This window comes from Emydura macquarii, unplaced genomic scaffold, assembly GCF_026122565.2.
Source record: "Emydura macquarii macquarii isolate MOO-44397 ecotype Brisbane River unplaced genomic scaffold, CSIRO-AGI_Emac_v2 contig_369, whole genome shotgun sequence".
NCBI classification, from domain to species: Eukaryota; Metazoa; Chordata; order Testudines; family Chelidae; genus Emydura; species Emydura macquarii.
The window spans coordinates 13,079,596-13,095,611 of record NW_027130506.1 but is presented as its reverse complement, the minus strand read 5'-3'; the positions used below and the strand labels follow the sequence as shown (position 1 = coordinate 13,095,611).

The window sequence follows — 16,016 nt, the reverse complement described above, 5'->3', positions numbered from 1 at the left end:
GTTCTCAGACCATGGCTAAGACTTGACACCGGTCTCAAAAGACAGCCAGGGGTGAGCAGGTTGGAAGTGGTGGGGGGAGAGAGTGAGCATGTGCCCCGGCTGAGTAGTTAAGACACTCACCTGGGATGTGGGAGACGCAAATTCAAATCCCTGCTCTTCCTGATTAGGAATAGGGACTTGGAACCCAGCTCTCAAACATCCAGGTGAGTGCCCTAACCATCATGTTATTGAGTATTCTGGAAGGTGGGTTCTCAATTTCCCTCACTGAAGCTGTTTGTCTATACATAAATCATTAAATATTCATTGGACTTAAAAAAAAAAAGACTGACTCTATAGCCCAGTGGTTAAGGTGTTCACCAGAGATATGGATTCAAGTTCCTGCTCCAAATCTGGCAAAGCAGACTTGAAACCAGGTCTTGCACATCCTATACGAGTGTCCTAACCACCAGGCTATTGGCTATGATGGAAATGGGATGGGGAAGAGGCTGTTTCTTTGCAAGAAAGGTCTGGGATTTGGCTGCTAAGGCATGGGTTATCTAAGCAGCTCACATGACTTAGGTGCTTAACTCCAGGAAAGTGACTCCTTTCCTCTGCATTTCATTGCTAACTAGCTTGGGCAGTTCCCCACTTAATTTGTAAGGATCCCATCTTTCGATTCCTAACTCTCCATGTGCATTGAATGGGGAGCCTGGGTTCCTAATTTAGGGTTGATGATTCCTCTAGATGGCAGCCTAGGGATTAGGTTATGCTACACCTAAATACCTTTGGGGAATCTAGGCCCTAAATCTCACAGAAAGTCAACAGGATTTAGATTTCAAAGTCACTTTTAGGGTCTTTTGAGAATTTTGCCTTTTGTCATTAACTTCACAGGTTATATGACTGAAACAAAAAAGTATCCTTATACTATTTAAGTCTAAAAGCTGTTCTGTATGTGGAAGACAGCACCACATAAATAAAACCTCTTTCTTATAGACTAGACATAATAAAAATTAAGAGTACGTCTACATTTCAAATTGGGTATGCGATTCTAAGGTTGAGGAGACATATTTGTGCTCTCTCATTGAGCTAGTCAGCTAAAAACATTGCATAGCCAATTGAGTGCCCTGCGTAAGTGGTTCTGGTCTCGGATGGGCATGGACGCAGGGTGGCCGTCTTGCAGCTACATTCTATTTTTAACACGCTAGCTCAGTGAGAGCTAGAGTAAGTATTTCTCCTCGAGTTCTAAGTGCACACACACCCTTAAAAACAAGTCACAAGACACAGCAGACTCATTTTCAAATTAGAAGCTATAGTATTATCCATGCTTGTGCTAATTCTTTGAGGGTTGCTTTGTAATAAATTATGTACTTCCAATAAACAAATTGGTACCAAGTGCTCTATAATCAACAAATTGCAAGATACTAGTCATTTGAACCTATCATAGCAAATCAAACTGTTATAGATAGGATTGATCAAATTCTGCATAAATCAGAGACAGAAACATATTCTGCTACCAGCAGTAAAATGCAGAAAATTACACGTCAAAAAGCTATAGTAACAGACACTGTTTTGCATATAATGCATATTTATACAACCTGAAAATGCATGATTTCTGACAAGCTTAACAATGTCAATTTAAAATGTTGAGCCCCACAAACAAGATGTCAGCAATTAAATTTTAGTACAACTTTGCAATATCATCAGCTCCAAATCAATGCATTAATGGAACTTTAAAATTAAAATTCCCATAATACAAAGACACTGCTGCTTAACAGCCCAGGAAAACTTTTTGTTTTCTCATTGTATGTTTAATAGCAGCTATGGACTCAAATTTTGCTGACAACCACAACCAGTTTTTAGACTTTGTTCTTATCATATCAAGTAAATTAAAATGAAATATTGTTGCTGTTCTGTCTGACATATTTCTTTCTATTCTGCTTGATTTGGTTTAGATTGTTGTGTCAGGGTTTCTCAGTTTTATTCTCTTTAGTGCATCTGACTCTTCACTGGTCTCCTATGTTTAATTTTGTCCTCACTGTAATATAAATTAAAATATCACTGCCAACACCAGCGTGAGAAAGAGTGAGAACCAAAAATATGTAATTTTCTAATTCAAGTAAAAAATTGAATACCTACATATATTCTTTACAAATGATGCTCATCTAGAGAAACAAGTAATGAAGGGATGGAACTGAGGAAAGGCAATTTTAGACAGAATATCAAGAAAATCTTCCTGACACATATATCAATCAATCAATAGCGCCGTTGCTCCTTACAGAGCATGGAGTATGTGCCGATGAGTTCTTTGATGGCCGTTGAGTCTGATGTGCAAGTAACATTCCCATGCACAAGCAGGGCACACCCACTCACTAGCAATGCTCTGAATCCGAGCAGCAGATTCCTTCCTCCTCTGATGCTGGTCATCACAAAGCTTGATCCAATCCCCCTCACTCCATCTACAAGCTGACTCTGCCAACTAGAGCAACATTCTGCACTCCTTTCCCAATCACCCACAGACACACATATTAAGTTATAAAACTGTTTTCAAGGACATTCAAATGGTTGAGTTGAAAATTACAGCTGGTTGGGGGGGGGGGGTGGTGGGAACTGATGGAATAATTTTCTGAGGAAAAATGCAGCTCCACTGAAATCAAAATGCCTCGCAGAATTGTGTTGATTTCACTAAAATTTCATGTAGGAAAAATTAAAAAAAATTCCAACAATGTCAAAGCATCCCATTTTGACACTGTATAAATGAAGTGTTTTAGTTTTTATTTTTGAAATGACGTTTCATTTCAATTTTTTGTTATATTTGCCATTGTATATTATAATATATGTTTTAAAAAGTAAAAATCAAATAAGATTTTCCTCATCATTTTGATACTTTTTCCTTAGTGGGGAATTTCAAAATTTTCCAGTTTTATTCCAATTTGAAATTAAGCTAGATTTTGAAATCTCGTACACCTTAGTGAAATGGAATTTTCACCCACTGAGCAGTTCTAGTAAAAAAACATGTAGTATGACTTTAAACCTAGACTGGAAAATACAGTAGTAAACATACTGGATGGTACAATTCTATATTGGAAGAGGAACAGGATGATTTATGTCTTATGTTTCTAATATCTAAATCTACCAGAAAATGAGGAGGGAAAATGAGGAAGGAAGAGATTACTGCTTAAGGTAAGAGAGCTAAAACATTTTCATTGCATGGACCACATTACTTTTCAATTTAAGCAAATGCTATAGTTGATATATGCATGCTTAGTGGTCACAAACTGAATGAAAGGAGGTCTGCATGACTGTGATTTGGTGGTGGTGGTGGCGGGGGACATGGTCTACCAGACTCTCTTTATGAACATGTGGACCACACTATAAAAAATCATCAATGATCAAAGTTTGTAGATGACACAAAAATTAGGGGAGTGGTAAATAATGTAGAAGAAGAAATAATGATTCAAAGTGATATGGATTGCTTGGGAAACTGGGCTCTAGCTAGCAATACACATTTTAATACAGCTAAATGTAAATATATACATCTAGGAACAAAGAATAAAGGTGATACTTAAAGGATAGGGGACTCTAGGGAAGCAGCGACTCTGAAAAAGATTCTTTGAAATGCTACCAGTTGCACATACAGGTCCAGTTAGATGGGCAGAACTACAGGGTCTCAATTCATGGATGAGATAATGGTGTAGGGAGGAGAGGTTTAGATTAGGAACCAGAGTACCTTTTCAGAAAAGGAGAACCTATACAGGAAGGATGGGCTCCACCTAAACCAAAATGGAATTGGATTGCTGGCATGTAAAATTAAAAAGGTTGTAGAGCAGTTTTTAAATTAAGAGCTGAGGAAAAGCCGACAGGTGCGGAGGAGCACGTGGTTTGGACAGAGACACCCCTTGGGGGAGAATCTATTAATGGAGATTATCTATATCCTAGCAACGAAGAGAGGATGGAAGAGAATAAAATATGGGTAGGATCGGATGAGAAACAGTCAAAGGACTAAAATACTAAGATTGGTGAACTTGAGTGCCTCATATTAAATGAGGATATTGATAAAATAGACATCACAGAAACTTGGTGGAATGAGGACACTCAATGGGACAGAGTATATGGGACACCAGGGGACAGTAATCAATAATCAAGAGGACACAGTATATAGGACACAGTGGGACACCAGGGTACAAAATATATTGGAAGGACCGAATAGGTTGTACTGGTGGGGGAATGGCACTATATGTGAAAGAAAAAATAGAGTCAAATGAAATTAAAATCTTAAAAGAACCAAACTGTACCATAGAATCTCTATGGATAGTAATTCTATGCTTGAATAATAAGAATATAGCAACAGGGATATACTAGTGACTTCCTGACCAGTTTTTAAAAATAAAAAACTCAATCATAATGGGGGGTTTCAACTATCCCCATGTTGGCTGGGAACATGTCACCCTAGGACAGGATGCAAAGATAAAGTTTCTTGACACCTTAAATGACTGCTTCCTTGGAACAGCTAGTCATGGAACCCACAAGAGGAAAGGCAATTCTTGATTTAGTCCTGAGTGGAGCACAGGATCTGGTCCAAGAGGTGAATATGGCTGAACCAGTTGGCAATAGTGTCCATAACATAATAAAATTTAACATCACTGAGGAGGTAGAAACACCACGCAGCCCACCACGATAGCATTTAATTTCTGAAAGGGGAACTACACAAAAATAAGGAACTTAGTTAAACTGAAATTTAAAGGTACAGCGCCAAAAGTGAAATCCTTGCAAGCTGCATGGAAATGTGTTGAAGACACCCTAACAGCAGCTTAATTTAACTGTATACCTCAAATTAAAAACATGGTAAGAGGACCAAAAAAGTGCCACCATAGGTAAACAAAGTTTAAAAAAAAAAAAAAAAAAAGGAGTTAGAGGCAAAAAGGCATCCTTTAAAAAGTGGAATTTAAATCCTACCGAGGAAATAGAAAGGAACAAACTCTGGCAAGTGAAATGTAAAAATATTATGAGGAAGGCCAAAAAAGAATTTGAAGAACAGCTAGTCAAAGACTCAAAAAGTAACAGCAGTTTTTTTAAAGTACATCAGAAGCAGGAATTATAGAATCATAGAAGATTAGGGTAGGAAGGGACCTCCGGAGGTCATCTAGTCCTGGAAGCCTGCTAAACAACCAGTGGGGCCACTGGACAATCAAGATGCTAAAGGAGCACTCAAGGAAGATAATGATATTGCAGAGAAACTAAATTAATTCTTTGTATCGGTCTGCACAGTAGAGGATGTGAGGGAGATTCCCAAACCCGAGCCATTCTTTTTAGGTGACAAATCTGAGAAACTGTCCCAGATTAATGTGGCATTAGAGGAGGTTTTGGAACAAATTGGTAAATTAAAAACTAATAAATCATTAGGACCAGATGGTATTCACCCAAGAGTTCTGAAGGAACTCAAATGTGAAATAGTAGTACTGAGAACTGTGGTATGTTACCTATCATTTAAATCAGCTTCTATACCAGATGACCGGAGGATAGCTAATGTGATGCCAATTTTTAAAAAAACACTCCAGAGGCGATACCAACAATTTCAGGCCAGTAAGTCTAACTTCAGTACTAAGCAAACTGGTTGAAACTATAGTAAAGAACAGAATTATAAGATACACAGATGAACACAATTTATTGGGGAAAAGTCAACATGTTTTTTGTGAAGAGAAATCATGCCTCACCAATCTATTAGAATTCTCTGAGGAGGTCAATGTGGACAAAGTAATCCAGTTGATATAGTATTTAGATTTCCAGAAAGCCTTTGACAAGTTCCCTGGCCAAAGGCTATTAAGTAAAATAAGTGGTCATGGGATAAGAGGGATGGTCCTCTCCTAGATCAGTAACTGTTTAAATGATAGGAAACAAAGGGTAGGAAAAAATTGGTCAGTTTTCACAATGGAGAGAAGGAAATAATGGTACTGTTCAACATATTCATAAATGATCTGGAAAAAGGGGTAAATGGTGAGGTGGCAAAATTTGCCATTAGTTAACTATGTTAGGTAGTTTTGGCAAAGTCCAAATGAGGCTCCAAAGAGTTACAAAGGGATCTCACAAAACTTGGTGACTAGGCAACAAAATGGCAGAAGAAATTCAATGTTGATCAATGTAAAATAATGCACATTGGAAAACATAATCCCAACTATACATATAAAACGATGGGACCTAAATTAGCTGTTATCACTCAAGAAAGAAATCTTAGAGTCCTTGTGGATAGTTCTCTGAAAACATCCACTCAATGAGCAGCAGCAGTCAAAAAAGCTAACAGAAATGTTGGGAATCATTAAGAAAGGGAAGGATAAGACTACAGAAAATATATCATATTGCTGCTATATAAATCCATGCTATGCCCACATCTTGAATACTGTGTGGAGATCTGGTCGTCCCATCTCAAAAAAGATATATTGTAACTGGAAAAGGTACAGAGAAGGGCAACAAAAATGATTAACGATATGGAAAAGCTTCCATATGAGGAGAGATTAATACGACTGGGACTTTTCAGCTTTGGAAAAAAAAACGACTAATGGGGGGATATGATAAAGGTCTATAATATCATGACTGATGTGGAGAAAGTAAATGAAGTGATATTTATTTCTTCTTATAACACAAGAACTATGTGTCAACAAATGAAATTAATAGGCAGTAGGTTTAAAACAAACAAGAAAATATTTCTTCACACAAGGCATAGTCAACCTGTGGAACTGTTTGCCAGAGGATGTTGTGAAGGCCAAGATCATAACAGGGTTCCAAAAAGAACTATATTGGTTCATGAAGGATAGATCCATCAATGGCTATTAGCTATAATGGACAGGGATGCAAACCATGCACTGAAGTGTCCCTAGCCTCTATTTGCCAGAAGCTAGGAACAAGTGACAGGGGGTGGATCACCTGTTCTTTTCATTCCCTCTGAAGCACCTGGCATTGGCCACTGTCAGAAGACAGGATACCAGACTAGATGGATCATTGGTCTGACCCAGTATGGCCATTCCTATATTCTGTTTCTCTCTCTCCTCTTCCCCTCAACCTCCAGCTGTATATCTTCTCTGCCAACTGGTCCCCCTTTCTTCTCCTCTTGCTCATACTTTCCTACTGCTTTGTTCCAATTTTTCCTAGGCACTCAGACTATGTGTGTAATTCCATTTTTTCTTGTTTCCCTGGCTGTTCCTTTGGTGGCTGCCAGCTCCAATACCACTGGTGGCTCCAGTCCCCACAAGTAGGTCACATTTCCTTGCCTATTATATAGCAGTAGCCCTTCACAGAAGCAGCCGGGACTGGCTCTACTTCTTGTTTTTAACTGCTGCTGTAGGCCTCCAAGCTTTTCTTTTCAATGAACACTTTAGGAGCTGTATAAGCAGCTGGAAATAAGGACAAATGCAGCATGTGCAACTATTCTCCAATAACAAGTACATGGGAAGACCACAGTTTCGGAACCACTTTAATAAAGAGTGGCATCACATTTTAGTGTGGCTACTCAGCTTAGATTAGATTCTCATACCACTTGCTGGACAACATATATCCTCTTAGGCACTTATAAATATGTGAGCAACCCACCATCGTTAGTATGTTAGATTATCTTTGCAAAAGTCCTGTGAGGCAAGGAAATACTATTATCCCCATTTTGCAGATGAGGAAATAAGGCAAAGGGAAACTAAATAACTTGATCAATCTGACACAGCAAGTCTGTGATGGAGCAAAGAATCCTGGTCTCCCAAGTCTAGCAACTCTCCCAAGACTAGCAACTCTAACCACTCAGCTATCATTCCTCTGCCTCCTCTGATGTATCCCAAATGACAGATTATAAAGTGAGGGACAAAATGAGTGCTGAAAAGAGATACTACAATCCAGGCCAGTGTTTCCCAGCCTTTTTGATACAAGGGGCTAGCTTCCTGCCATCCTAATTGTGTCAGGGAGATCTCAGGGACCAGTGTCAGTCCACGGACCAGTCATTGAGAAACTCTGATCTAAGCTACTCATGCTACTGGCCCCATGGCAGCTTTAACTAATTAGATAGCTAGAAAAATCAAGATCTGTTCTAAACATCACTTCTATATCTTCTGCTTTTGTTATATATTCTCCTTTGTCAAATTCACTTTTGAGAGAGATCCAGTATGTTTTTCTAAAGTACTTAGCACTCTTTGTACTATATGGGATTGAAGAATCCAATTGTCCTCTATCTCACCTTCTCTCTCTCACACACCTCCCTGTGTCTTTGTCTCCTCCTATTTCTTATTGCCTCTACTTAGACTGTGAATGCTTCAGGTCAGGGAATCAGCCTTTAACTTTTTTTTTTTTTTTGGTAAAGCACTACACACATCTACAGCACTGTGCAAAAATAGATAATATAATAATACTCAGTCCTTAACTGGGTTGAGAGACGTGTGCATAGTGAAAGAATCTCTTTTTCATACCTTTGGCATGGGTGAAATACAGCTCCATTATGCAATTCAACGTTCAGTTTCCAACAGATAAAATACTGTAGAATAAGCTAGATGTACAGAACAAACATAAGAATACTTAAAGAGATCTCTAGATTCCAAACTGGAAGTTCAGAGTAGCTTGACTGGATGGTTCTGACTGTTGCAAACCATTTCCAGTTAATACAAGCTGATTATCAACTTTTTTGGATAATTTAAAATAGTAGCAATTATTGTTATATGGGAAATAGGAAAAGTATGAAATATGTTTTTAAGCCAAATACCCAGATAAGTCTATAGTGTACTGTGTCAATGGGCAAAAATAAAATAATGCAGAACATTGAAAGAACTACAATGCACCAAGAATTACATTTGGGGCTGACCCTCCTCTATTTATTTCAACATTTAGCCTAAGTATGGTTTTTGCATCCTCAGCAATGATGCGATTGCATGAGTCAGAAAAGGTGTCTTGTATGAACAACTACTTGATTTAATTTTTCTCCTTAGAGTCATTCGGAGGCTGAGAATATATTTGAAGTACAATCAAATACCAAGTGAGTAAAATACTACCATCACATATAACTTTCCTAATTGGCATAGCCATTATTACTATTACACTACTTTGTCTATAAACAGCTTTTGTTCAAAGAGAGACTGTCCAGTGACGAGGCCCAGAATTTTTTTTAATTTAAATTGTTTTGAAGATGTTACTTTTTTTAATTTTTGAAACTGATTCTTAAAGTTGCTAAATCTAAAAAAAACCAAACAAACCATGAAGTTCAGTTCATTCTCCAAAATGTAATGCTGTATAGACACAGCAGTAACTACTATCAGTGTAGTATCTACCATCATAGCATACAATGGTGGAACACAAATTTTGATACATTCTTTCTTTAAAATGTCCTTGTGGTTTGAAGGACTGATTTGAAGAAATTAGCAGTTACTGGAAATGTAGGACCTACAAAATTTGTAAAACTAGTAAAATATCATGCCTGGCAATGTTGTGTCCTTTTAAGAAAAAAAATACAAGGATTTGAAATTGAAAATTAAATTAACATTTCTTCTTGTTGAATACATTTTTAGTTGTATTTTCTAAATGTTTAAGTGCCTGCATGCACTTGCATAGTTCAAAAAGACATATGGCATGTAGTTTTTTTATGCAAACTAGTTTATTCTCACTGTGGCTTTCACATCTTAAATTACTAAATCTACTCTTGACAAATTTCCACCACAGGTTGGAATATTATGGATATAGTGGCCAAGAAGAACCTTTTAAGAGGAAGAAATCACTGTATCCATATCTCATATATCAACAAATAATTCCACAAATACATTTTTGAAGTTTCTGAGAGACATGGAGCAAACTGAAATGTTTCTGTAATTTTTTAAGAAGTGCTTTGAAATCTGGAGAAAAAAAAAAAAGTATTTTGTTTTGTTTACAAGCATTAATCTTTCTCTCCTGACAGTAAACTTAAAAGTAGATAGTAAACCTTTAGCGCTATTGGACAGGTAACAAACATAGCCCCTTTCTCAGCAATCTTGTCACATAATCTGAATTTTAGTAACAAACCTCGTTCTCTGGCATGTTAACTCTCTGCAGCATCTGTCACTGCTATGAATGGTTGATCATAAGTACCTCTGTAGTCATCTCAATGCTATTAAGCAGATGGCAGCGCTAAATCCGAATGATGTAGTACATCTCCCTAGTGGACTTTGTTTCCATATACTACTATTATTCTACAATTCCTCAGTGATAAATCTTATGTATTCTAGAGAACATTAAATCGTGAAGTGACAGTGGCAATTGTTTTATTAGCAGTAGTTTGCCTTTGCCCTATTATAGTGTTCACAAACATTTGTGTAGATCATGTATGAAGCCTTCAAAGTATGAAGGCCATTGGCCTAATTTCTTATGTAATTTTTAGAGACTTAATATTTTAAGTCATCTATTTGTCATCAGAGTGAGCATGTTTAAATTCTGATCTACAGATTTAAAATAAACTCCCCACTAAAATTATCTGTTTTTCTCTATTATATTCTCATCTGTGGATTTTCCTGATAAAAAGCTCTAATATTAACATTAAGCCATTAAAACAGCAACTTCTTGTGACCATAAATCCAGGTAAAAGATTACTGCCTGATGTACAGTTTTCAGAACTATTATTTGTAATTCAACTTTGTTCCATTAATATCTCTCTCACATACACAAGTGAAGCTGTTTTAAAAAAAAAAAAAAAAAAAAAAAGGCACTTGTGTGCCAAGCATTAATGAACACAGTAATATGGGAGTTATTGTTTTAGTAATATTTAATTTTTGCAGTTCAATTTATATTTAAAGAGATAATTTGTGCTATATACAACAGTATATGTTAAATTATTATGTATCTACATAGTGCAGCTTTCATGAAGAAATTACTGAATGCATAATGCAAAAGCTGTGTGCAGAATAGCTACATTGCATGGCATATGGCAACATTAATTTTAGTCTTCTTGCTTTCCTTAGCTTGGCATTGAAAATCTACCATAAGTGTTCATAGCTTTTGACAGTTTCCATTTTACTCTGTTTTTTTTAGGTAGAGCTTGCTGTTTGACAATTTCACAAATGTTTACTATTCTCTAATTTTCAAAATATAAGTAACAATGTTTCTTAAACTCAATTTATCTTTCTTATCATGACTGGATTGCTTTAGCATTGTTTGTTCAATTAGCTTTACTAATTTGTATACGCTTACTTTCCATCTAATATTATCCCCTAAAGGTGAAGAATTTCATGGGAATTTAGTCAAATCTCCCCCACAGAAGTCAGTGGAGCTGGCTGGCTATATCCAATATACCTCAGAGTTATCTATTTGAAGATTACTATAATTGCCAAAGATAGTTCCTTTTAAAGTCCACCAAAATGCTCTCAATTATTTGTGGATTTACTCCATGAACAAATCACTTGTAGACGATGCAACATTTTAGTATCCAAAATGGAAACACTCCTTACAGGTATTTTACTTGCTTGCTGGGATGCTACCACATGTAAGAACTGAAGAGAAGTCTCAGATTTAGTCTCCTCCTCTCTGGTATTACAGTGAAAAGTTTTTAAATAAAGCACAAGATTGACGGGTATCAGGAGTCATACAAAAGTGGTTCTCAATAATGACATCTGAATACCAAACAAAATAACATTAATAAAACATAAAATGGACATCACTTTAAATCTCCTAGTGGTAGGGTGTGACACCCTACACCTCCATGTTCACCCTAATAGTGTCATTGTGTATTGTTTAATGCAAAGTATGTCAAAAGATGTTTTTGGAATGCTCATGAGGTACTGAGCATTATTGTTATAGTAATAGGTTTGTTGCAATGTCATGTGTATGGTTATGAAGCTTCACTATGTAACATTCCCAAAGATGTGTCCTGATGGATTGAAACATATCCAGGCAAAACTCTCTAAGATCAGAGGGGCAGTTCACACCTCATTAAGGTGTGTATAGAACAAACCCAGCTCAGCATTCCAGAAACAAAGGACTGGCCTGGGCATCAACAGGGGATCATCTCGAGTGAGTCATCCCCTTCCCTGGGGCAGCTTGGAATGATGGGGAGGTAATGCTCTGACTCAGGACATGGATGAAACCATACAAGGGCATTGTTTGTCACCTGACCCTGAGGCGAGGGCAACCCCAGACTGGAGAAGGAACATTTCAAAAAGGGGAGACATTTGCCATGCATTCTTTCTTCCACCTCCATCTACAAACATCACCAAGCAACTGAAGTGCTGACCAAAGGGGAGAGCCTGAAGGGAAACCAGCCAACCTGTGGTAAGAATCACCAGTTTGTAAGGTTGCTGAAAGTGTTAAGCTTAGTTTAGACTGTGTTTTGTTTTTGTTTTCTCTTGAACAAATCTGACTTGATACCCTTTGACTTATAATCACTTAAATCTTTCTGTAGTTAATAAATTTATTTGGTTTTATCTAAAACAGTGTATTTGGTTTGAAGTGTGTGGGAGACTCCACTGGGAATAACAAGGCTGGTCCTTAACAATTTCTTTGGTAAATCAACAAACTTATGTGAGCTTGCACTGTTCAGTGGGCATCACTGAACACTGTAAGACGGAAGTTCCTAGAGTGGCATCTGGGACTAGGGTCATTTTGCTGCATAATCCAAAGAGTGGCTGGCTAGAAGCACTCACTCACTCAGGAACAACTTACTTGCTGGAGGCTGTGTATGAACAGCCCAAGAGTGGGGTTCTCACAGCAGAGCAGAGCAAGACAGGCTCCAGAAGTGGAGGATTGGGGTGACAGAGCAGTTCACCAGTCCCGATTGCACTAGGGGAACGTCACAGAGGGTGGCTACTATATAACAAGATTGGTGGCTGAAGAAGAAGTGGAGGTTAGGTTGTATAGAGAGGAAGAACAGTTTTTCATGAAAGCAAGTGAAGACTCAAACAGATACTCACCCATGATATTTAGACCACGATGTCTTATCATTCTCTCCAACCCCTATCAGCTACAAATATCTTGGGGTAATAGTGAGGAGGATGTGGAAGTATCAAATGGTGCGCAGTGCTAGAGAACAGCGCTATCTGGTTGCACTGGATGCCCCAAAATAGAGAACAAACTACAACAAATGTACTCTGTGCTTCACATTAAAAACATTCTTAAATAGTGAGCTATTCATAACACTGCAGGAAAATTCTCTTTAACACTTAACGTTAGTTTTCTTGTGTAAAACAGTATTTGGCTCAACTTAGAATACCAAAAATACCACTATTCTGAGATGTACAACAAATACTCTAAAAATATTTTACAAATCAGGAATCAGGAGCCTCTGTGATTTCCCCTGAGTAGCAGCAGCACACATACGGTGGCATACATTTCAAAACTTTAGCCTGGTTCTAGAGATATTTCCAGTTCTAGTGGCATTCTCCATTTTAAATATACAGAATTCCGCTGAAATCTGCAATATGTCTAAAATCAGTATGAACTTTTTAAGCATGCCAAATACCCACTGTATTATACAAAGGAAAATATATCCCTAAATGTTTAAAGAGACCTGTTAACATAATATTTGCTATAACAATATTTTAGGGGTATTTAAAACAAGTAAGCCTTGCTCTTATATGCTAATCATAGAGTGACCCATTCTAAACATGCAGACCATTCAAAAACATCAAGTTTGTTTTTGCCTTATAATGTGGGAAAAGTATCAAATGATTTAAAGATATCATAGCCTAGTGATTCTCATTTCACATAATTTGTATAACAGTGAAGACATTTAGATATTTTCAGTGTTACAAACATCTCTCAGTAGTTACAAATGACATATTAGAGTATGTGCTACTCTTTGATCATCAGATAGCAATGTTGTTCTGTGTAGCTCAAGTGGTTTAGTTTCAGCTATTTATTTTAGCCTGCTAATGCAGTGCTGAAATCTCAATGCAAGAAAATATGTGCGTGGATTGTGTGAGCAATATTCTGAGGCTTGGTCTGCACTTACCCCGGCAATTCGGCGGTCGACGGGAGTTACACAAACTATGCAGAAAACTTGCGTTACTCCCGTCGACTGCTGTGCTTCTCTTCTGCATGCTGTCTTCACTGCACTGCACCACTTGCGGGGGTGGATTAATAGCGTCGACTTCTGGATTGACTGAGTGGCTCTTCACTGACCACTGAGTCGATCCAGATAAGTCAATCTGAAGGCGGTGACTTTGCCGCCGTCAGTGTAGACATTGCCTGAGTGAGCCAATTCATACCTTTTTCACCGTAAATTATCCCTATTGTTTGTAAAAAAAAATAGCACAATAAGCAAGAGAATAAGTCATTATTTTTAAAAGGTTACCAAATTTGGAGTCTAGTGAACATAACTGAAACTATACCCCAGAGGCAACATAAAGCACTACCTTATGAAGTAGTTCTATCCTGGTCAGACTCAAGAATAAATTTATGGTTAGTAATCAGTACTTTACATATGAATTACATGTTGTGTTTCATTTTCTTGGAAAATTGATTTTTGCTAATTGTCATTCAGAGGACCACCAATATTAGTAAAAGATAAAAAAAAAAACTCACAACAGGTCTTGTTTAAATCCTGATAAACAGGAAAAAACATTCAAATAATCAAATTTTTTTACGTTTTAGTCCAGTCCAGTATCTTCATTGTGTGATCTCAAAGCAAAGCTTGCAACAGCGAATAAAACCTATTACTAACACTAAAATCAGCAAAGCAAAACAGAACTTCCAATATTAAAAGTTTGAAGACTTTTTTTTGAGAAGTATCTCTACTAAAAAAAAAAATCATGTTAACTGCAGCTATTTTCTAAAGGTTGTATGAGATGTAGACATATCCTCCAGAGTTCTTAATGTCTCTGGTGTGCACATCAGTTTTTAGAATCTTACAAAACCCTTGCAGGAGGGAGACACCATGAATAAAGACTATTATTTTCTCGGTTGTCAAAAACTTCATTAAAAACAAAATCTCAGTGAAAATAGTGCAATTTAAACTTTCTAACAATTTTTCACTTTGAGCAGTTTGGCTGGTTTTGAGAGCTTTTTTCCTTCACAAAGACTTAAATCAGTCCTGACAAACACAGTGGCAAAATATTACCTCAGTTGCCAGCTGAGGAGGTTTTTTTTCCTCTTCAACTGTATTGTGAAATCAGTTTTTTTTCAGATTTTGCTGCACTGCTAAAATACATTTAAGTAAAAATTGTCTTTAATTTGTTTACTAGTGGGTAAGATATGTCGTCAATTTAAGCAGTACTCCCAATCCTTAGAAATACTGTAAAGAACATCTTAACTCATCAAAAAAAAGGTAAGAGAAACCTTTTGAAGTCCAATAACCATGCATAACAAATGCAAGAGCATAAAACCCAGAGTATCTGCACATAAACCATGATCAGCACAAAGAGCTCAACCAAATAAAAAATATCCTAAATAAAAGCTAAAGAATATTTGACATTATTTTATTAAAATCTATTTGTACTGAACAAGTTATACATGTTATCCTTCAAAGTCAAGTTCCAACAAGCTAAAAAGTGAAGGAAATTTTCTTTCCTTTCAAGTATATGCATTTCAAGCAGCTTATAATGCCATTGTCAACCAAGCTGATGAATAATGTCTTGTGAAATCTACCATTTTTCAATACCTCTTCTCCTTGTTTATTTGGCTCCTTTCAACCCCTTTTAGTGGCAATTTGGTTTTTGTACATATCTGATAGCAGATAAGTACATAAAACTGCTGATTGTTGCTAATAAACTTCTGTTTAACATTAGATATAAAAGGAATTCATTGGTACTGAAAGTTAAATTAGTACTTGATTGTAGGAGTTTTCTGCTATAGGTACAGTAGGGCTTCATCCTTACCTTTGTGCCTGGGTACTGTAGTTATTATCATAGGAGTCGTAACCCTGCTCATCATAAGCAGTGCCATATCCATCATCATAGTCCTGAAAAATATAATATAAAAGTAATGTTAAAATTTAAAGAACACACTCCAGAACCTGAAGGACATGTTTAATAATTTTAAATATAAACAAGACTATCCAGTGAAATCTAAAATCATGCAACAAGATGTAAACCATGGAACTACAGAATCTTAATTTACTTAAT

The 16,016-nt window shown here is 36.9% G+C and overlaps 1 protein-coding gene across 8 annotated transcripts in view; it reads right to left on the bottom strand.

Annotated features, from left to right (window-relative positions):
• The window catches only part of KHDRBS3 (KH RNA binding domain containing, signal transduction associated 3), a 205,970-nt gene that overhangs the window by 21,463 nt on the left and 168,491 nt on the right, over window positions 1–16,016 (bottom strand). For all 8 annotated transcript variants that reach the window (XR_010916904.1, XM_067531684.1, XM_067531676.1 and 5 more), the window contains one exon: window positions 15,771–15,853. Coding sequence is in view for 7 of the 8 variants with exons in the window: in XM_067531684.1 (XP_067387785.1) it covers window positions 15,771–15,853 (83 nt within the window). In the remaining variant the exon portion in view is untranslated. The remainder of the gene's footprint in view (window positions 1–15,770; window positions 15,854–16,016) is intronic.